The 22,801-nt window shown below is 40.7% G+C and overlaps 1 protein-coding gene across 5 annotated transcripts in view; it reads right to left on the reverse strand.

Moving 5' to 3' along the window:
- Nucleotides 1-271: 271 nt before the first annotated feature.
- Nucleotides 272-22,801, reverse strand: part of HMGN3 (high mobility group nucleosomal binding domain 3) — a 34,067-nt gene continuing 11,537 nt past the window's right edge. For 2 of the 5 annotated variants that reach the window (XM_081187389.1, XM_081187388.1), the window contains exons 2-6: nucleotides 9,924-9,974; nucleotides 4,568-4,597; nucleotides 3,497-3,544; nucleotides 2,490-2,603; nucleotides 272-2,371 (exon numbers count right to left, since the gene is read on the reverse strand). In XM_081187389.1, coding sequence (XP_081043515.1) covers nucleotides 2,240-2,371; nucleotides 2,490-2,603; nucleotides 3,497-3,544; nucleotides 4,568-4,597; nucleotides 9,924-9,974 — 375 coding nt within the window. In that variant the 3' untranslated portion in view covers nucleotides 272-2,239. The remainder of the gene's footprint in view (nucleotides 2,372-2,489; nucleotides 2,604-3,496; nucleotides 3,545-4,567; nucleotides 4,598-9,923; nucleotides 9,975-22,801) is intronic. The other 3 variants (XM_081187390.1, XM_081187392.1, XM_081187391.1) reach the window with 3 other exon arrangements.

Below are 22,801 nucleotides of genomic sequence, written 5' to 3' on the forward strand. Positions count from 1 at the left end.
AAAAACCAATCCAATGCACTATGATCTGGTGAGGATTAATGAAAATATAATAATGCATTTGCATATAAACATGTTCTGAAGCTTTTGTATGTCACTTTATTCTTATACATCAACACAAGATGCACTTGTTAGGTGTTGTCTCCCTCCATTTCTGTAATGTGTGTGTATAATAGAGGAGCTAAACCAACTGAAATGAAATGATATTTTTCAAAGTAGGAGGCTACTGCAGGTGGCACCATTTTTGCCCAGTCCTAAATAAAGACACTAGGGGTTAGGTGATAATTACTTCATTTATTGACTGAAACATGCATATATTCCTAGACATTATGGCCACCAGCACAGCAATGAAAATAAATGTTATGAAAAGACAAGAAATATTTTCCCTTCCCACTCTGCAAACAATAGAAATATTCAAGTTCCAGGCAAAAAAAAAAAAAAAGGAGAAAAATAGAGGGGGGAGATGACCAGATGCTTATAATGGACCAAAGCAGTGTTAGCATGGGCACTAGAAATCATTCAGCTTGTTTAACACCACCGTTACAACCCCAGACCTTTTAATATATTCCAGCTTCATCCACTCTACCAGGTACCACATGATGTTGTTTAACCTCCATTGACCACCATTCCTCCAATAAAGCAGGTGGAAATGCCAAATAAGAGATTAAAAGCAGGAACATAACAGAAATTACAGTGGCATAATCTCCAGTGTTTACATGGAACTGGGGTTTAGTTAAGAGGAGATGTGAAATCAAAGCTGCATCTCGTAAGCGATAAAGAAATTGAGTTTCCAAAGCTCAGCTTCTGCTGTTACAGTGCTATTTACGTTGAAGCAGGAAACAAAAATGCTGGAAAAAGACCCCTCGCAGGCATGGCCAAACTTGGCCCTCCATATGTTTTTCGGACTACAATTCCCATCATCCTTGACCACTGGTCCTGTTAGCTAGGGATGATGGGAGCTGTAGTCCCAAAACATCTGGAGGGCCAAGTTTGGCCATGTCTGGCTGGGCATTTTAGACCTTGTGCTATAATGTCAGACCTTGCACCCAGCCAGCCATGTATGGCAGCCCACCAGGGCTCAAGAAGCTTTCTGGTTTTGCATATGCAGACACGGCTTCTGAAAGGCCTGGCAGCCTACAATGTATGGCTGGTTGGCTACTTACGGCAAAAGCCGTGCAAGTCTGCGTATGTGAATCTTTAAATATCTTTTTGCACAGATCTGCATGTATTATGAGTGCTCCATGGAGATCGCACGGCGCTTTGGCTTTCACCAAAACCCACTTAGTTGGAATTATTTTGTATTTTAAATCCTCTGGTTCTAAACAATGAACTGTATTGCCAAATTATTAAGTTGTGAAATCAATGGGACATATCTTCTAAATAAGTGTGCTTAGTATCCTCCCAGCCAGAGCGAAGTTATCTATAAGGCAGCATATCTCAGATTTAGTGAAAATATTGGGGAGTTATATTTGCTGGCAAGGAGACGTCGTTATTGTCAACAAATGAAAAGAATCCAAAAGAGTCAGCAGGTGGCCATTATCTGTACATGTTTCATTAAAATCGCATAAACCTTAAGTACAAAAACACCACGGATTATTGCTCTAGAAAAAACCGCAAGAAAAACCCAAACACCCACGGTAAAAACATCACCATATGCACAAGACGTACATTTCTGAAAAGCGAGAATATGGAATGCTGGTCCAACATTACAAACACTTTTTCCCCTCCCCCAATGTTAAGCTGATACTTTTTAAAAACTTGGCAACATTGGGGATTTCTAGAAGCGTGGGTATGGAAGGAGGGAAATGTTCATATACAGTTTGTCAACTTATTTTAAGTCCTAAAAAATTAGCATTTACAAAATACTTGATAAAAATATCTTTTAAAAGTTGTCTAGAGGTACATAAAATCATCCTCAAATGTTCATGTCAGTTCACACGCACTTGTCATCTAGTGATTCAGTTCTCTGTACCTGCAAAAAAAGGAAAGGGAAAAGAAGGTTTTGGTAACTGACCACTACATGTAAGTCTCTTTTTTTAAAAAAGCAGCACAACCAATATGCAATCTTTCCTTTTGCAGTATTTGTACAGCCCAGTTCCGGACTTTTAAACACTGCATTGATATAGACAGGACATCTATAAACTTACATTCATTGGTTCCTGATTTTCAAAAGCCAGAGAAGCCTTACCTGCCAGCTTCAATTGTTCACAATGAAAAGCACCACACTACTATCTGCCTCTATTCACTGCACACATGCAGATTGCTCTACCGTACCCTGAACTTTCACTGTTTCAATCTGCCCTTTTACTGACAGTGTTCTGGGTGGGGCACCTCTGGATGCTGAAACACTAACAGTGGAGCGAGAGATGCGGATCTGTAATAACATCACGGGGCAATAAAAAGAAATATTATGAACATGCTTGCAATGGCTGGAAAAACCGAATTACAAAACACAACTGAGTGAATCGGCAGGAGTTCTGCGCGCAAAGTACCTCTTCAGTGTTACTTTCACCATTTTCAGACGGTGCAGTACCTTCCTTTGCCGCTTCCTGCTTTTCATCCTTCTTCCCCTTAGCACCTTTGCTGGCCTTTGCTCCGGGTTCCTTCTAGAAAACAAGATCAAACGGAGGGAGATGGATTCATTATAGAACCGAGAAAGCTCCCCAGCAACTGCGAGCGCTCTGCAAAAACCCATCAGAAATAAATCACTGGAGGCTCTCTTGGCACATTGCACAGGCACCTGGTCTCTCATGGAATCACAGAATTGTAGAGTTGGAAGGGACCCCGAGGAACATCTAGTCTAACCCCTCGCAATGCAGAAATAGGCAGCTGTCCCATATGGGGATCGAACCAGCAACCTCTCTAACTCACTGAGCACTCATGCCTCTAGCTGGAGGACCTCAATGACTTGCATTGGATTTGTGGAGATTGGAACACTGGACTTCCTGTAAGTGTTCTTAAGGTCAGTGGAGAGTGGAGCTTGCAAGAAATGATCAATTCCTTTTCTAGAAGGCAAGGTCAAAACTTGCAAAGAACATTTATCAGAGCCTGCTGGAAGGGGAGGCAACCTGTCCCAGATTTGGCCATAGCAAGAAAACCCTTAACCATGTACTATAACCAGGTAATTTATTCATTCTTTCAATTTGTCTCCTGCCTTTTCCTCGGAACCAGGACTCAAGATGGCTCACCTCTGAATGTTGTTAGTATCTGGGCATATAACAATACATTATGTGACAACTATCCCAGGCTGTGAGCCTACAACTCAGGTTGTTTACTGTTGCAAAAGTTTCACAGAATTGACCCGCAGTTGCTGCCTTTTCTTATGTTAATCCTACATTAATTTTAATTACTTTAAGATGTAATGATTTCATTAACTCTTAACAGTTATAACCCTCTATTCATGTTGGGTAGACTGAACAAGATAATATAGCTGTACAGAGAAAGCGCCCAGTAGGCAGAGTAAAACAAAAAACAAACCACTGTTAAAATCAATTTTTACCTTAGTGGTTTTTCTTGGCTTAGGCTCAGGTTTTGGTGGAGCTGGTTTCTAGGAAATAATTTCAGACAATCCAAGCATTAGCACAGTTGCTACCAATTATTTCTTAGTCTTTCCCCTTCCCCCACTTCTTAACATGTGACATCGAAGAAGCCAGAGGCCATTTCTACAGATAGGCTTCAGTCAAAATTACCTTCTATATCTTATCAAAATGTCTGAAAGTCTGGTTCTCTGCAGGTTATAGATGTACTGTGAGAAACAGTTTCCCGTCATCTCCAAAAAGGGTTGCATTTCTCTCTCCTCTCACACACACAAAATGACCACACATTTCTTTTCTGGAAAGGTTATAAGGAGCCAGCCAACCAATACAACATGTGAGTTTGGTTATTCAGATTCCTGTGAATCAGGGCTGGGGAGCCTGTGGTCCCCCATATGTTGATGGACTCAAGTTCCAATCAGCCCCAGCTGACATCGCCGACGGTCAAGGATGATGGGAACTGGAGTCGAACAACATCTCGAAAGCCACAGGTGCCTTGTGCCTGCTATAAATCTCAGAAACTTCAACAACTGGAGTTTAATATTCTTTAATGACTGGGGGTGCACTCCAGATATCCTTTACAGACTTTGGAAAGTGACACATTTCATCCAGAGGAAGGGGGCCACAAATAGTGGAGCTAGTTCTACTACTTGCCTTAGGGGAGAGAGGCTGCAAGAGCTTGGCTGAGTATCTAAAGCAGGATCAGGAGTGCTGATAGCCAATGCTGGAAGATCTGTTCCTTCCAATATGCTCTATGTGCATATTTGTAGGTAAAATAAGTTATTATAAAAATGCTACAGATCTTGTGCTCAGACCAAAGGGAACAAAACCCTTCGTAGCTGTCCCAGGGCTTCTTGCTGCTCAGGAAAGTTTGATCGTTCCAGAGGCCTGATTTACATTCAAGGATTAAAACACAAAATCTAGGTAACATTGGCTTACCACTCGCCACACGGCATGGCCAGTGCCACCTTGTCAAGGGTGGCATGAGAAAGAACGTGGCTTCCTATCTACACAAACAAGCTCTTATAAATACTTACAGCTGACAATCTTGCAGATCGTCTTGTTGGCTATAAAAAGGAAAGAAAATATCTTTGTAGATTTGCAGCAGTTCACATCCACACAAGGCAAAAATCTGTCACTCATTTGCCAACAAAATAAAATGTACCTGAAAGACAACAGAAGTCTTTATTACCAAATGCAAAGGTCTTTGCATCCTGAGGGATTATTGTTTTACATGTACGCGATGTACTTGCTCAGCTTATTTCCTTACTACGTTTTGAAATCTTATCTTCCTGTTTGTTTCTCTACGGTTGTGGAAACCTCTTGTGGCAAGATCAGTGGAAATTATTTCTGGGACTGTGCTCCAAGGCAGCTGTGCTCCTGCAGCTGAGATGATGGTCCTGTTGACTCGCGACGAGAGGACGGAGAAGAATGAGGCCGAGGAGAGGCTGGCGCCGCCGCAAAAGGCTGCTGAACACGCCCCCTCGAAGGCACCTGGTTGGATGCCTGCCGAAGGGGCGTGGGTGCCAGCCAGGTGAGAGGAGGAGGCAGGGGGCTAATGCCCCCTGCTAGGGGCGGTGCTCGGGCTCCCGCCCACAACCACTCCCCTCTCTTCCAGGGAGGAGAGTCTTTGTGAAAACCTCTTGTGGCAAGATCAGTGGAAATTATTTCTGGGACTGTGCTCCAAGGCACATTATGAACAAACAAAATCTGAAACCCCCATTCCCAAGGCCCAAGTAAGAGGGACTTGGTGGTCTTTGGAGCTTTCTAAAAATAATAATGCCGTATTCTTTGAGCACCCAAACACTGGGGAATAAATAATGCACACCTAGTAAACTAGACTTTCTTGATGTGGAATTTGGATTCTTTTGCAACGGAATCTAAAGAGTCTTGATGCTAATGATTGAAATTTGATACTATGATCAGTGCTGACACGGAATCTTTAATTTACTGCTCCTTTTGTAAACTGGAATCTGGTGGGAGAGGATCTTGAAAAGTCGTAACTTGTAAATACCTGGTAGAGTTGTGCGGAAAATCTGAGAAAAGTACAACCATGATTTTTAAGGGGAATTTGTGGCTTCATGGATTGGCGAGTGAAGCATCAAGCCACACATTCATTTAGAGGAATTTTGAATCGGAAGTACTTTTGCTTTTCTCTGTGACGTAAGTCAGGCCAAACTTAAAACAACAATGTACTATTTGTTTATTTTAATTAACACTTTTAGAGAACTTATTGCAAGGCAATGAACAATAATATAAAGTTCGGCATGAAACAATGATATCAAAAACACTCCAATAAAATACTAAAATAATAAAAACAGGGGGCAAAGATGCAAACAACCCAAGTCAAAATAAAAAAATTCCTTCCAGTAGCACCTTAAAGACCAACTAAGTTAGTTCTAACTTAGTTAACTAAGTTAGAACTAACTTAGTTGGTCTTTAAGGTGCTACTGGAAGGAATTTTTTTATTTTGACTATGGCAGACCAACACGGCTACCTATCTACTACTGAAACAACCCAAGGTTATTAAGATATCACCAAGTCCAGCTGTAGAAAGCAAACCCATCAACTGAGCTCTCCTTCAAGAAAAAGTCCATGGCAAAAGGCATGTCTTCAGGTGAAGGCCAGCTGTGGTCCTATGGTACACAGGCACCACCAGCACATTCTGCTGTTTTTCTGATCTAACAAAAATGAACCATGAATGGGGACACGGTCCCACCCATGGAAAGCCTATTGGAAGCTTGAGAAACTGCCAGGCATGGTTGAGTAGGAGGGAGAAAGTCACATTCATCTGGGGAGGGGACATACACAGTACTCCTGCGCCACCTAAGAGATAACCCTTCAGGGGTAGCTCTTCACAGTGCTAGCCATCTGTTCCTATGCTATAAGCAGATGACAATCTCGGTGCAAGCATCCCCTGCTCTGTGTAGCACTGTCGGAACTGACAGGGCTGACCACACCTTAGGAAACAGGAAAGGGAGAACACTATAATATTAGTATTTGGTGTGCCACCTGAGGCATGCCTGTAGCTTTTGTACCATGTTTGTGTTTTCTAGTTGAGGATTTTCTCTTCCCCCTTCCAGGCATGGGCATGCACTGGACATTCCACTGGGAAAGCAGCAATTATGTGATATGAGCACAGGACTGGTGTGAAAAACACATTTTCTTTCCTAAATGCATGCATCTCAATCTAGTAGTCTCATACATGGTTGCACACATGGAGTTGCACCTGGAGGAGCATGTGGAGAAGAAATTCTGGCCAAGTCTGATGTTTGTGAACTACTGTGCAAGAGCTAGAAGAATATCGTTCAAGAGGTTGAGAAAGTTTGCTTTCCTCGCACAAGTATCTTGCACTAAGTCAGGAAAGCTGCTGCTGCAAACTGAAGAGGCCTTCTTCGCCTTGCGGAAGGGCACCTTTTAGCACACACAGACCATAAATTTTCAGCTCCAGAACCAAATTTCTTCACATGACATAAATAAGCCTGCGCAGCGCACTGAGCTCCAGGTCAGAGTAACGAAGAGAATTATTCTACTTTATCACACCAGTGTCAGGCTGAAGTAACTTTCCATTTTTCCAAAAAATGACCATTTCATTCAGCACCTATGGTTAGCCTTTTACTCTTGTTTCGAAAAAAAATATTTTCTTCCACACAGTCATCTTAAAAAAACAACAACAACTGCACAACACAACTTTGCCTCCAGCCAATTACCCTCACATGCTTCACAAATTTTTACATTTCTCATTTCCACAATTAACATTCAGGTTTTTTAAGTTCAAATATGCCCTCTAGAGAACATTAAAAGTGCTTCAGAAGAGAAGCAATTCATTGTTAATTATCCCAGGCACTTGGTTTTGTAAATAAAATTTGTTCTTTCAGATTGGCAACTTTTTGAAAATAAGGACATTCATACATTGATCCGATCAGGAAAAGCATTCCCTTACTGTGCGTAAGTAAATCAAATGTTAGCGAAAATGCTTGCAGTTTGGAGACTAGCTAAATGCATTGATTGCTTTTAAATGAGTGTAAGTGCTAAAAGTAGGGGGTTTTTGTTGGCTACTTAGGTCACACTGTGTCATCTCTTATACAAACATATCCTGCACCCACCTGCTATCATCTACACTGGCACTAAATGGACCCATGTATAGGCGTTAAGGTTGCACAATTCTGCAAAAAGTTGTGTGTAGGAAGCTGTCAAACTATTGATCTATCTATTCCGTACTGTCCTCACTGACTGGCAGCAACTCTCCAGGATTTCAGAGGGGACATTCCCATCCCCAAGTGGAGATGTTGAGGATCGAACCTGGAACCTTCTGCATGCAAAGCAGATGCTCTGCCACTGAACTATGGCCCCTACCTGATAAATACAGTCTACATGGAACTGTATACAGTGTGCCTGAAATTTATGTGTGTTTAACTTGCGTGCATTCAGCTTTATGTGCTTGGCAAAAAAATAAAAACGGGGATGGGCATCTGGGAAAAAAGTCTTTGGCAATCTCACTTGCACCCAATGTGTTTTAACTATGCATTATTTTGACTTTAGATGCAATCCCCAGAACGTAGCCCCTGCGTAAGTTCCAGGCTTATAGAAACAGGAACAATGATAAACTCTCACCATGCTGCTGTTTTCTACCTACCTGTCTGATTTGCGCAAGTCTATCAGCTGTGCTTCCCAGGAAGAAAATGTTTTTAAAGAGTAAGAGAAATGCAAAATAAGGCGACTGCTGTCAAAAAACAACCTTAAGATTATGACTGGCAGCAGAAGCTGCTTCAAGCTGCTCCCCAAAGAGATCCCAAAGCTGGAGACTATCCCAGTCGTAAGGAGCAGACCAGGGCATCCAGGCTGCCTCAGCAGCAGACCAGTGAAGTGAACAAAAGCAGTGCCAGATGGAAGCGAGTTCACTTGTAGAGCAGACATGCCCTCAGAGTTAAGTCTTCCAACTCAACAGTGCCTTTGTACATATTCTCAGATTTAGGAGACAGAAGTGGTAACTTACAGAATTTAAACAGCAGCACATTATACTGCCTAGTGATATCATCATCATCATCATCATCATCATTTATAAGCTGTTTTTAAAGCCAAGACTTCCCAAGGCATTCAGACAACGTTTCAATGATATATAATCCATAATAAACAGTACGACTCTCAGCTGAGGTTGTATATTCCATGCAGCCACAATTTGTGCCATGCTAGTGAGAAAATTGGTGTAATAATAAATAATTAGAGCTTGGTTCAGTCTATTATCATGGCTGCAAGTACCCTACAAGGAATAACAGGACCAGGTTTCTCTAAACAAACCCACACCCCAGTGGCACACAGAATTTCCAAGATGCTGGTTACTGATCTTCCACATCAAGTCTCTTTTAGCTATTAAGAGTCCCACAAACTTCCATAATCTGCTGTTGTATCTGGGTCCTTCTTCTTCCTCGTTATATATTAATAATAAAGTCATGACAGACAGGATAGAACCATGGCTTTTTCGATATCTTCTGTGTAAATGAACTTTCTGTAATAGCTTTTCTGATGTGGCCAGAAAACAGATTTTGCCATATCAAGATTTTCACTGGCTGTCACAGGCTCTGCAGAGTTTCAGACCAGGGATAACTGAAGATGCCAGTGATTGAACATGCATGCAAAGGGAGTGCTCTCTGATGGAGCTAGACCAGCCAGCTGCCATCTGAAAGCAAGCAATACACACACACACACACAATCTTAATGTTTAATTTCTCTATTTTCTTATGGCTCTTATTGCTGAAAATATATTCATCAGTATCATCAACCTTTATTACGGTCCAGAGACCCAACCAATCGTTACAAAGCAACACACAATTCATACACCCTACCTCCAGGTTAAACAAGCATTTTGTTCAGAATATAGGGATCATTGGTTCTAGCAACCACAGATAAAAACTTGGCCACTGCTAATGTTCTAGCATTTGTCCGGTCTTCCAATAGGAACCTGACATAGTGAAAATATATTCAGCCAGTGCTTGTAGTATAGTATTTCAGAATCGAGGAATCTATGCAGAAGAACAGGAGATGACGTTTTGAAGGTCTGCAGTTTCCTGTCGCTCTCTTAAATCCAGGAGAAAATTGCACCCAGCAAGCAAATTTGTTTTAACTTGTGTAAATTATCGGGTCACAGGTGTGTGTGTTTTGTTCATTGACCCAGAATATGAGTTAGTCGTTGTACTGTTAACTTTGAATATGAATGACACAGCACACAAACTATTTCAGGCCTGACTCACCCCTCACAGATAGTTGCATGAACTAGCAGATAAGTTGCACTTTGGCCACATGTGAGCTAACTCTACTGTCTCGCTAGTGTTTTGTCTTATAAAGTCACCAATATATAAAGAATGGTTGAGAAACGAAGGAAGGAGTTACACTTGCCTCTTGTTTTGTTAGTTTCGCGGCATCCTTGCCTTCAGCACCCTCTGGAGACTAGGAAGGAAATGATAGAATTTAGTTAGTTACACTACATTCTACTTCCTTAAATCAGACAAGCAGGGTAGAAATAAGAAAGCAAAAGCCAAGCATTACACATTATTCTATCCCTCCAAAATACTACTCTTATTTTAAGTGCTTCACATGTTTCAGAGCAGCAGTGACGAGCGCAACCTTGACTTCATGGTGAAACATGATAGCAGTAGGTTGCCCTGTCTCTAATACACACATTTTAATCAAGGATAGAGCATCTGACCTTGCCAGTTTTAAAAACATCTCTGAAGCTGGCTTTACATTTCCCATTAAAGGTAGCTTTAAATTACACATGAAATAAACTGCCTGAAATGCTTTCAAAATTCACTATTTAGTTTTAATAACAAACAAGTCAATCAAAATACCTGTCAAATGGTAGCACAGCAATTGCGTTGCCTAGGCTCTAAGGGGTCAGGGTAATGGAGTGCAATTGCAAAATGTATTTAAACTTCCCTCAATAACAGACAAACACCGAGACAAGAAAAGCACAGGCTAAATATGTATTTCCCTTGCTTCTACACATGACAGTAACAGAACATCGCTTTAAACAAAATGGCAGATTTACAAGACGGCATTCAGACACATCCCGAAGGCACTTCAGAATTCCCAGGCTACAACCCCAGTGCTGAAATCTTGTCTATGTACATTTTTCATTGTGGCAAGAATTAGGCTTTCCCCAAGGATACGACACTGGCTGCCTTACAGCCTAAAAAAGATGGCGCTCATATGCCTCAGCTGAGTTTCCAGCTGATTAACAAGGTGCGTTCATAGAGGGATGCAACAGCTGGAGATTGATAAGATAAGAGAATGGAGTGGAACCTTGAGGCTTAACCTAACAAGGATGTAGAAATCTCTTGGAACACCAAATGCTTCGCTTCCCACAGGCATGGGCTCCTCCAATATTAAGAGATCCATGAGGCAGAAATGACGAATGGACCAAAATAAGGCACGGGAATTGATTTTCAAATTCATCCTGCCTCTCATGTAGGCAGTCATGAGGTCGCCCCATTTTCCCCAGGACACAAATAATGCCACTGGCAAACTGACAAAGGATACAATCTAGGACTGAGTGATGCCCAGTTTTCAATATCGCGATATATCACCAGCTAAATGTATCACCAACATATCACAATGTCTGAAATAAGGATGTAACTATGTAGAGGCGAACGGAGTACAGTTGTACCTCGGAAGTCAAGCCGCTTGACTTCCAAAGCACGGCTTCTGATTGGATGCAGAAAGCTCCTGCAGCCAATCGGAAGCCGTGGAAGCCCCGTCAGACGTTTGGCTTCCAAAAGAACATTTGAAAAGCGGAACGGTCACTTCCAGTTTTCAATTGTTCAGGAGCCGAAACGTTCGACTCCCAAGGTGTTCGGGAGACGAGGTACAACTGTAATGTCCTGGCAACGGCTACCACTTCGGGGGTCTAAAACTGATACATTTTTACTTAAACGTATTTTTATAACTGTTATTTTATAATACAGAGCAATAGGGCAGCAGGAAGCATGAGAGAAGGAATAACCGGCTTCACGGATTTTCCCACATCACGTTTTTTTTACATAGCACACAAACACATCGTGAATTACGATCTATTGCCATGTCAAATATTATGAAACCCTATCATGATGTGGACTTCAAGCCGATTTTGGATGATGTATTGATGCATTACCGAGCACCACTGCAATTCAATACTCAGGACTAAGCTCAGTGGGAGTGGCGACTGAGTAAATAACAGGAGACTCATATACATGTCTATTCAGAAGCAAGTCCCACTTAATTCAACGAGGCTTATTCCCTTGCACTGCAGTCTCAGTGACTAACATCTCATTTACAGTTTTCTGCTAAAGGGAGACCTGAATGCCTCAGCAAAGAAAATTGAATTAGGTTTCTGTTGCAAGCCGCAATCCTAGAAAGTGAGGACATCACTCTTTAAAACTGATATGCTCCAGACCCTGAAATGTTTTGGGCCATCAGGGAAAATATAATGTAAATTAAAATTAAAATGGCTTCAGAAGAAGACTCAGCGGCAGCTTCAAGTAGAACCATTCAATTACACATGTACAGTATTCCAGTTTATTTTACAAGTCACTGTAGAAGAGAAGTGAAGAGAGAAGTAATGAAAACAAGTAATCAATAGAATCATTTTGAGAAAGGAGCTGAGGGAGCAATAGGCAGCTCAGACACATGCATGTACAACAGTTGATTTCTCACTGCTTGATTACTCAACCTGAGCGAGCCTGCAAAAATGAAAGCAAACAACGTCTCTTATTAGTGAAGCCATGAAATGAGACTGACGTTGCCTGGTCTTTGCACACTTCTTGCGCAGAAGTAAAATGCCATGGGGTTTAGTGGGGCTTATTCCAGCTTAGCATGCATAACATAAACAGGTTTCCTTGGTTTCTCTAGCCAAAGCAACAGTTTTCAACCTTGCCCACTTTTCAGTATTTTATCATGAGCCTACCGCAGAGGCTTATTTTGTTTAACTGAACCCCAAACACCAAGGTTTGTTTATCATCTAACAAGAACTGAGCATGCCATGGCAGTTACAAGTATGGTTTACAAGCAGTAAAATTCTTAAACCAGCATATATTTCGATTCTGGTGGATGGCCCAGTGATTTTTTTAAAAAATTCATTTTTTTATTTGCAAATTTAACAAGGAAAGAGAACAAAAGGGGGGAAATGAACTTCGCGGAGATGACACATGCTACAAGGCAGACTTGCCCAGTGATCTGGAATTGCACATTTCAGAAAAATATAGGCCTGTGTATTTTGTTTTCCAAATCATGGCTTTTAAAAATAATAAAAAATACCTGTGATTTTACTGGGTACAGTCTTTTACAATGTTTGTAAGCTGCCACACAAAGAATGCAACACAAATAAATAATAAAATAAAAAAGATAATCAAAGCCTACTGTCAGGGGTTCAGGAGCAGAGGCAAGGGCAAGGGAGGAAACAGAGAGCGAGGGGGAGGAGGCAGAAGAAAAGATGAGTGATGACGACGACCCGAGATCTCCGAGTCTTTCCAGTGAATCAGAAGATTCACAGAAAGGAGCACCAGTGGTCAGGGCAAGGGGGGAGCCTAGGGGGACACCCCAGGAAGATAGAGCCAGAGGGGACTCAGAGGAGAGCAGTTGGAAATCGGGACCAGCGTCACAGCCAGAGAGCAGGGAAGAGGAGGAGCGCCAGAGATCAAGCGCTGGCAGCTCGCAACAGGGGGGAGGGCACGAGTCAGGAGTGGCCACACCTCCATCGGGGAGCGAAGAAACGGTCAGACGGAAAGTGGAAGGTTGGGCGCGCGCGCCAAGTTCAAATGCACAGGAAAGTGACGCAGTAGGCAGCCAGGAAAGGGAGCCAGGTCCTAAAGCCCGGCGCAAGGAGACAGGGAGTTCCGGGGGGTCGGCGTCAGAAGAATCCCGGAAGGAAGAGACCCCGGGGGGCAGAGGGACCCAGAGGAGAGCAGTCAGGAGGAAAAGGTGGAGCAGGGCTAGGATATTAAGTTGGTGCACAAGGGGCGGAGACTCAGACGGAGCTTCGCCGATCTAGCCATTAGACGTAGAGTTGCACGCAGCAGCTTGGGAATGGAAACTGTAACTCAATAAAGACTTTTACTTAATGACCGCTGGCTAGCGTGATCCTCTGTGAGCTAGGATCTTTTTTTTTTTTAATAAATTTTTATTGGTTTTACAGCATTTTTAAGAAAAACAAACAAACACAAAACAAAACAAACATACAAAATAATTTCAAAGATATTTTCATAAACCTCTTTTCTTGGACTTCCCCATACCCCCCCTCTCTGCATCCCAGTGTCCATATTTGAACTAGCAACTCCCAGTTGTTACTTTCTAATCTCTGTCGTCTTAGTCCTCCTTTATTGTCTAACCTTGTATCCCTGTACCCTGTTACTTCTAGCAACCACAACATTTTAACATTCGTTAAGTTTATAGTAGACCTTAAGATAGCTTTTAAATTTTTTCCATTCTTCTTCCACCATCTCTTTGCGTTGGTCACGGATTCTGCCTGTCATCTCAGCCAGTGTCATATAGTCCATCACTTTCATCTGCCATTCTTCCAGAGTAGGTAAATCTTGTGTCTTCCAATACTTTGCGATGAGTATTCTTGCTGCTGTTGTGGCATACATAAAGAAATTTCTATCTTTCTTTGTCACCAATTGGCCGACAATGCCCAAGAGAAAGGCCTCTGGTTTTTTAGAAAATGTACATTTAAGTACCTTTTTCATTTCATTATAGATCATTTCCCAGAAGGCCTTTATCTTCGGGCATGTCCACCAAAGGTGATAAAAAGTACCTTCAGTCTCTTTACATTTCCAACATTTATTATCAGGCAAATGGTAGATTTTTGCCAGCTTGACTGGGGTCATGTACCACCTGTATACCATTTTCATAATGTTTTCCTTTAAGGCATTACATGCCGTAAATTTGATACCGGTGTTCCATAACCATTCCCAGTCATCTGACATAATGTTGTGTCCAACATCCTGCGCCCACTTAATCATAGCAGATTTAACTGTTTCATCCTGTGTGTTCCATTTCAACAGCAAGTTATACATTCTAGATAAATTCTTAGTATTGGGTTCTAGCAATTCGGTCTCTAGTTTTGATTTCTCCACTTGGAAACCGATTTTCCTATCCTGTTTTAAAAATTCCATTATTTGACGATATTGAAACCAATTTTCTACTTTGTGCTTCAATTTCTCCTGACTTTGTAGTTTAAACTTGTCTCCATCCTGTTCTAAAATTTCCCAATACTTCGGCCATCCGACCTCCATATTGAGTTTCTTCACTGCTTTAGCCTCCACTGGTGACACCCATCTAGGGGTTTTATTTTCCAATAAGTCTTTGTATCTTATCCAAACATTAAATAATGCTTTTCTAACAATGTGATTTTTAAAGGTACTGTTAACCTTGTCATACCAAAGATATGCATGCCAACCAAAAGCATTATTGAAGCCTTCCAGATCCAAGATGTCCGTGTTCTCGAGGAGCATCCATTCTTTCAGCCAGCAAAACGCTGCTGCCTCATAGTACAATTTTAGGTCCGGCAGGGCAAAACCCCCTCTTTCTTTAGCGTCAGTCAGTATTTTGAATTTAATTCGGGGCTTTTTGCCCTGCCAGACAAATTTCGAAATGTCTTTGTGCCACCTCTTAAAACATTCCATCTTGTCAAGAATCTGCAAGGTCTGAAACAAAAATAACATTCTAGGCAATACATTCATTTTAATTACTGCAATTCGGCCTAACATTGACAGTTTCAGATTTGACCATATTTCTAGATCTTTTTTAATCTCTGACCAACATTTTTCATAATTGTCCTTATACAAATTGACATTCTTAGGTGTTAAATAAACCCCTAGGTATTTGACTTTCTTAACCACTGTCAAACCTGTTTCCTCCTGAAATTTCTCCTTTTCCATATCTGTTAGGTTTTTCCCTAAGACTTTAGTTTTTTGCTTATTCAACTTAAATCCAGCCACCTGGCCAAATTGTTGAATTATTTCTAAAACCCTTTTCGTACTAGTGTTTGGCTCTTGCAAAGTCAATACTAGGTCATCTGCATACGCTCTTAACTTGTAATGTTTAGCTCCGACCTGCACACCTTTGACCTGCTGGTCATTTCTTATCATATTCAGCAACACCTCCAGAACCGAAATGAAAAGTAATGGGGAAATTGGGCACCCCTGCCGAGTTCCTTTTTCTATCTTAAGTTCCTCAGTCACAACATTATTTACAATCAGCTTAGCTTTTTGTTCGGAATATATTGCAGCCATACCATTCTCAAAACCCTGGCCTACCCCCATCCCATAAAGATTCTTCCTCATAAAACTCCAAGAGATATTATCAAAGGCTTTCTCCGCGTCCACAAAGATCAATACTGCTTTAGTGTTTATATTCACCTCCAGCTTTTCCAAAATGTCTATTACATTCCTTACATTGTCTGCTAGGTGTCTTTTAGGGAGAAAGCCTGCTTGGTCTTTATGAATCTTCTCCATCAAAACTCTTTTAAATCTTTTTGCCAAAATGTCTGCAAAAATTTTGTAATCCACATTGAGGAGTGATATCGGGCGGTAGTTCTTGAGTTGAGTCTTTTCAGTCTCTGACTTTGGTATGAGTGAAATATATGCCTCTTTCCACGATTCAGGTGCCCTTTTTCCCTCAAGAATCTCATTACAAACTTCTCTTAGTGGTTGAATCAACCATTCCTTCAGCGATTTGTAGTATCTAGAAGTCAGTCCATCTGGTCCCGGAGATTTGCCCAGTTGCATATTCTGAATGGCAGCCTCTATCTCTTGTTCTGAGATTCTCTGGTTCAAGTCCATCTTACTTTGCTGAGAGATGTTTTGTAATCCATATCTTCCAAGGAATTTGTCTATATCTTCTTCATTTTGCGGGCCTTGGGTGTAAAGTTTTTTGAAATAACTTAAAAAGCAATTTCTAATTTCATTAGATTTAGATATGTTCTTTCCATCGACCTCTAGGCTTGTAACTGTATTTAGTTTCTGCCTTTTCTTCAATTGCCATGCCAAAAGTTTACCACATTTATTTGCTGATTCAAAAGTCTTTTGTTTCATTTGCTTTATCTTCCATTCAATCTCTTGGTTCATCAATTCCATATATTGAGTTTGATATAACTTAATCTCTCTTAAAATGTCCTGAGACTTTGGTTTTGTTCTTAGTTTCCTCTCTCCTTCCTTTATCATTTCCAAGATCTTCTCTTTTTTCTCATTTTGTTTTTTCCTCTTTACTGAATTTTGTTGGATCAAAAATCCTCTCATAACAGCTTTACTTGCGTCCCAGATCACTCTTTTCTCCACGTCAGTCCTCAAATTTATTTCAAAATAGTCTTTTAGGGTCTTTTGGGCCTTCGTGAGAATCTCCTTATCTCGAAAGAGGGTGTCATTCATTCTCCATCTAAATTGACCGGTTATTGTGAGTTTCATCTCCATCTTCACGGCGTTATGGTCGGAGCAGGTTTTTGGGCAGATTTCCACTTTCTTAATCTTTGGAGCCAATCCACTAGTAACCCAGATTTGGTCAATTCTGGTCCAGGTCATCATTGCTTGGGAGAAGAAGGTTCCCTCTCTCTCCAGAGGGTTCCTTGTTCTCCAAATGTCTATCAAGTCCATGTTTTCTGTCATTTCGAAAAAAGTCTTAGGGAGTCTCCCTTCTTTAGTGACTGTTAGTCTTTGTGCCTTGTCCATATTAGTGGAGACCACGCCATTCATGTCTCCCATGATTATCATGTTGTAATCCAGATAGTCCGTCAAAGTTTCATGAAGTCTCTTAAAGAAGTCAGATTTGCCTTCATTTGGTGCATAAATTCCAACAACTAAAAGTTTTTCTCCTTGTACTTGTATCTCCACAGCCAGATATCTCCCTTGTTCATCTTTGAATATCATTTTTGGAGCCCATTTCTCCTTCACATATATTACCACTCCTCTCTTCTTAACTTTGTCTGATGAAATAAATTCTTGTCCTAACCTTTTATTTGTGAGTAATCTCCTGTGGGCTCTAGTTATGTGAGTTTCTTGTAAACATATCAAATCCAATTGTTCTCTGTTCAAAATATGAAATACTTGTCTTCTCTTCAAAGGCCCATTCAGTCCATTACAATTCCAACTAAGGAATTGCAGAGCCATCTTGTTATTTTCTTAAGGCTCCTCCAACAGCTCCAAGTTGTTGCTCTTCTTCTGACGGTGGTGGTTTTTGTCCAAACGAGAGATTCAGGATATCCAGTGCTCTCCTCTGTTCTGCAAGTGCGTCCACAGTCCCCTTCTGTAAGTCCTCCTGATATCTTGCCAAAAATTTGTCTTTATCTTGAATTGTCTTTATTTTCACTTTCTTTGCCTTGTAGTCGAATGACAGTCCTTGTGGGAACTCCCACCTGAAGCGGATAAGATTTTTCTTTAACAAAAGAACCAAATCCTTGTAGAAGTTTCTTAAGTCCAAGATGTATTTTGGTATGTCTTTAAAGATCTGTACAGCTGAATTTCCAATTTGCAGGGCTTTTCCAAAGTGTAGTCCTAAAATTTTATCTCTTTCCTCCTTAGATCTGAGTGTGATCAAACAATCTCTTGGTGTCTTTCTATCTTGCTTTTTGCCCAGTCTAAAGGCAGTTGTAATTTTGAAATCGTCTTCCTCCAGGTCCCAACAATCCGCAAACTCCCGTGTCAAATATTCCACAAGGTTGTCACTTTCATTCTCCGGAATCAGTCTTAATTTTAAGTTTCTCTCTTTCCTCTGTAACTCCCACAAGGCCAAGGTTGCATCATGCTCATAGACCTTCTTGGCAAGTGGCTCTAATTTCTCCTGCGTCTCTCCAGCTGTGGCTTTGGCCTCTTCGGCAATTTGACGCGTGGTGGCGTTTTCCTCGACCAATTTGTTTATAGATTCTGTATTCTGGTTTAATCTTGTTGATATTTCTGTTAATTTTTGTGTGTTCTCTGAAGTCTGTTTTGTCAAAGACTCCAGAGTCTGGTTTATCTTAAGCAAAGCTTCTGTCACAGCTTCCATAGAAACGGCTACTCCTTTGTCCTGTCCTGTTGTTCCAGCTAGTCCGGCTGTTACGCCTGAGATTGAACCTCTTTTCTTTGCTTGTTGCAGCTGCAGCTGTTGCTGTTGTTGTTGCTTGGTCTTGGCTCTTGTAGTTATCTCTTCTTGTGGCCCTGTGAGCTAGGATCTTGAAGCAGCTCTGACACCTACATTTTTAGAATTTACCAGTGTGTTCTGGTTTGTTTAAAGGTTTCGATGGATAAAATGAAATTTCAGAGGCAAAACCTTAACAAGAGAGAGAGAGAAGAAGGAACTCTACTGAGTCCCAGATCTGGAATTATTTTAGATTATTAGATGTCAGCTGCTCAGCAGGCAGGGAAAACAAAACTGAAATTAATTCACAGGCACCAGCATCATATTATTATTCAACTGTTTAGAAAAAGTGCCTGGGATATTATCCTGTCCCATGGTAAGTATCCTGTGTGCTTTCCCTCAAAAATGGTCTCCGATCAGCCACACCAGTAAATAGGGCAGATGTGATCAGTTACTGCTATGTTTGCACTGACTAGGGCGGAGGGTGAACTTAGCTGTTCACAGCTTCTGCCATCTTTATTTTACAAGCAATCACACTGATTCCTTGACGTTCCAAATCAGCCAGTAGTCTAAATCTCAGACTTCCACAAAGGAACTTAAGGTAGCATATAGTTCATCCACACAAGAATCCTATGAAGGGGCCAAGATCACTGTTCGAGAAGTTTCACATCTTAATTTCACATCCCAACACTATACCACACTGGCTCTCTTGAGCCAATGTTAATAATACATTATTCTACAGATGCCATCATACAAACAACTCTAAACTTTACACAAAATACTTCCAAGTAAGTATGCAAAGGAACGAAAATTTAGGCTGCAGTCTTGTGACCATAAGGGTAAGAACAAACACTTCAAGAAAAAAGATTTCCTTAAAAAAAAGTTCTGCTATATAGGCTGTAATGATATATAGACTGTAACAGTTTAAACTGTTTAAAGATCTACTGTATTAATATATTACTCTTGATGGAAACCGCAAAAGAAACAAAATGTGCAAAAGCCCCTTGTATAGAATTAATGCCCAATTTCTTCAAGGTTAATAACTTAGTAATAGAGAGAGAGAGAGAGTGCAAGTTAGGAGATTTGTGCTCCAAAATGCATGTTAATAAAAAGCTTTAGTAATAATAAAAGCTTCATCCTAAGCTGTGGTGAATATTGTATTGTGGCAAACATTTGGTGTAAATGCCAAAAGTTGAGGGGCATGAGTGGAAGGAGGTGAAGGGTGAAATTGGATTCTCTAAGACACTCTTATCTAATTGTAAATTATTCTTTTGCAGAATCTCCTGAATTTAAATGCAGTGTTGCTATGAGCCAGTGACGAGACAAAATGTATTGATAAGCCTTGCCTTATTAACTGCTTCAATTACCATTACTGCTGACTGAAGGGGAAAAATATTCCCAAACCAGGCCAAGAGCTCAGCAATTGTAGGTGTGAAAAAATGATTTTTAAAATACAATTGGCATGGCTGCTCTCATCCTCTCCAACACAGAGAAAGACACAACAGAGCTGAAAGAATATTTTGGACTTCTGGCTCCTACAGTTCTAAGCATGTGTCTAGTTTTCCTTTCCTCCTTTTGTTCCCTTTTAACTACAAAATGAAATTGCCTCTTATAATGCTATCCAAGGCACGCCTACTCAGAAGTAAGTTCCCTGGGGCTCACTCCTAGAGAAGCGGGATCAAAATGGCAGCCTTAATGTATATTCTGACCAAATATATTTTGTAAACTCGGTACAGTATGTTGTCCTCATTTTGTTGAAGCTGTGATTACTTGTATCTGCTTTTTCAAAAGTTATTTACCGTATTTTTTGCACCATAACACTCACTTTTTTCCTCCTAGAAAGTAAGGGGAAATGTCTGTGCGTGTTATGGAGGGAATGCCTATGGGTGGCATGCCTACGGATTTTCCTCCTCTAAAAACTACGTGCGTGTTATGGTTGGGTGCGTGTTATAGAGCGAAAAATACGGTATGTAGTAGTAGAGTATTAGCAAACAGATTTCCCCACCATCTGAAACATGAAAAATTGGACGTTTTCATAAAGATTTCTGAGTTGTTGTGCGCAATTAAAAATCCTGGACCTACATTGGTCTGCATTTCTAGGGAATTATTTCCTAAGCACTACACTTCACAAAAACAGACAGACAGACGGTCTAACACAGGTAGTGGAGATTTCTCCTAATGACAGAGTAACATGTGAATAGGGCTTCTATCTAGCCTATGAAATACCTTTAACAAGTCCATAAATTTATTCTAACCTTCTAAAGTAGGCATCAGAATTACATATGTATTTAATATATGTATATTATGGGGTGGGGATTGTTTAAATGTTCGCCCCAGAATTTTGACTAGCACCTCTGGGCATGGCAAATAAAGCATTTTTTTTAAAGAAACCAGGAGTTTTCTCAAACCACACATTCAGTTTTCAGAGTGGGATGATAGATCAAAAGCACTACCACAATACTCTGTATTTCAAAAAACCAATGGGAATCTCACTAGTTGTTGATATACTGACTATTGCTCTCCATGGAACATAAAAATTCTACAATCACAGAAAGCCTAGGCAAACTCAACCAGCTTTTTACTTATTATGGACATTCTTCCTAAAACAACCCATGAAAATTACAAATAACAATGCTACTGTGTGACTTTTAAACATCAGGAAGGTTTTAAAAAGTATTAAAATAGAAAAACTACTAGCATTCCATAGATTCTGAAATATTCAATGTATGTATATTGTATATAGGTATGGAATGCATCTTTCATCAATTACCTAATAAGCATTAATACAAGCCCTCTTTTTCGATGTATAAAAACTACATGCTTGCATGGGCTCAATAAAATTTTCACATTTAAAATTTAAACAGCAGCCTTTACCATATCCTGTGATTTGAACTGGATGTTTTTTTTCTGATACACCCTAAATATTTACAGTGTGATCTGCTTTAACATGTTTGATTTATTTTGGGGAAGGATTAAAAAAAATAACTCTCTCCAAGCAGCAGGTATATAAACAGTAAGTAGTATTTGATTCAAGAATAAAGAATGCACACTTAAATGTAGCTTAAGTGCAATATGTAAACAACAGGATATGCTTCCATTCCATTTTAGCAATTTTAACAATTTTAGGTTTGGTGCTAATCTGACCTGCACAGCCAATTAGGCAAATTTGCACTATGAATTTGAGTTTGGTTTTGTATATGCACTTGTTTGTACCTCTATCTAAAAATCAATAAAGCATGTTATGTGCTCTCTAACACACTACCTAAGAAAAATATCCAGAAAATCATCAGTTACATTTTTAGAGCTTACACAATATTGCCATTGCTACTAACTGTTGATGGAACAAATAATCTTCTTGAAATAGATTTCTTTCGGTGGAAAAATAAGGGACTGGAATGGAAAGTTTTCTCCCCCATATCATTGGTCTGTTTTGAAACACCCAGATCTTGATTTAGCTAAAAAGCTAGTTGTGGCCACGTCCTCCCCTGGCTGAACGTGGCTCCCATGTCACTCCATCACTGCCAATCTCCCACTTCCACCTGCCGAAGGTGCAGGTGGGCAGGAGATCCATTGGTGAGAGCCAATGGGATGCGTAAAAAAAAGGGGCATTCTCAGGGTGGGGCTGAACCAGCTGTGGATCTGCTGGCTGCCAAGCTGGTCTCACTGCCATCATGTGACAGCATCAGACCTGATCAGATCAGTGCCCTGCCCCTTCGGCTGAGGACACTAGGAGCAGAAGATGTGGCCATGCTGGAAAGGCCAGCCAACACAAGGATTCCACCCTTAGTCAGTACAAATGTTTCCCAGATAAGCGCTTCTTCTCTGGCATGAATGATTGGCACTTAATTTCTTCTCAAAGTCCTTTAGAGCATATGTAGGCCAAAGCACCTCTCTAGACTACCACCTTTTGTATTTGTACCTTATTCTAGTATAGTGGAACCTCGGTTTATGAACTTAATCCATTCTGGAAATCCGTTCCTAAACCAAACCTAATGAGGCCTCCCACCACTGGTGCCCTTCCACCGTTCGGATTTCGTTCTTAGACCAAGCTAAAGTTCACAAACCGGGACACTACTTCCAGTTTTGCGGAGTTTGTAAACCGAATAGTTCGTAAAAGGGCTGTTCTTAAACCGAGGTACCAGTGTAGTTTGAGAGTTTTGAGTTGCAACCTGCATCTTCATACTAAATGTGCA

The sequence above is a fragment of the Podarcis bocagei genome, assembly GCF_964188305.1.
Source record: "Podarcis bocagei genome assembly, chromosome: 3".
In the NCBI taxonomy this organism is placed as follows: Eukaryota; Metazoa; Chordata; class Lepidosauria; order Squamata; family Lacertidae; genus Podarcis; species Podarcis bocagei.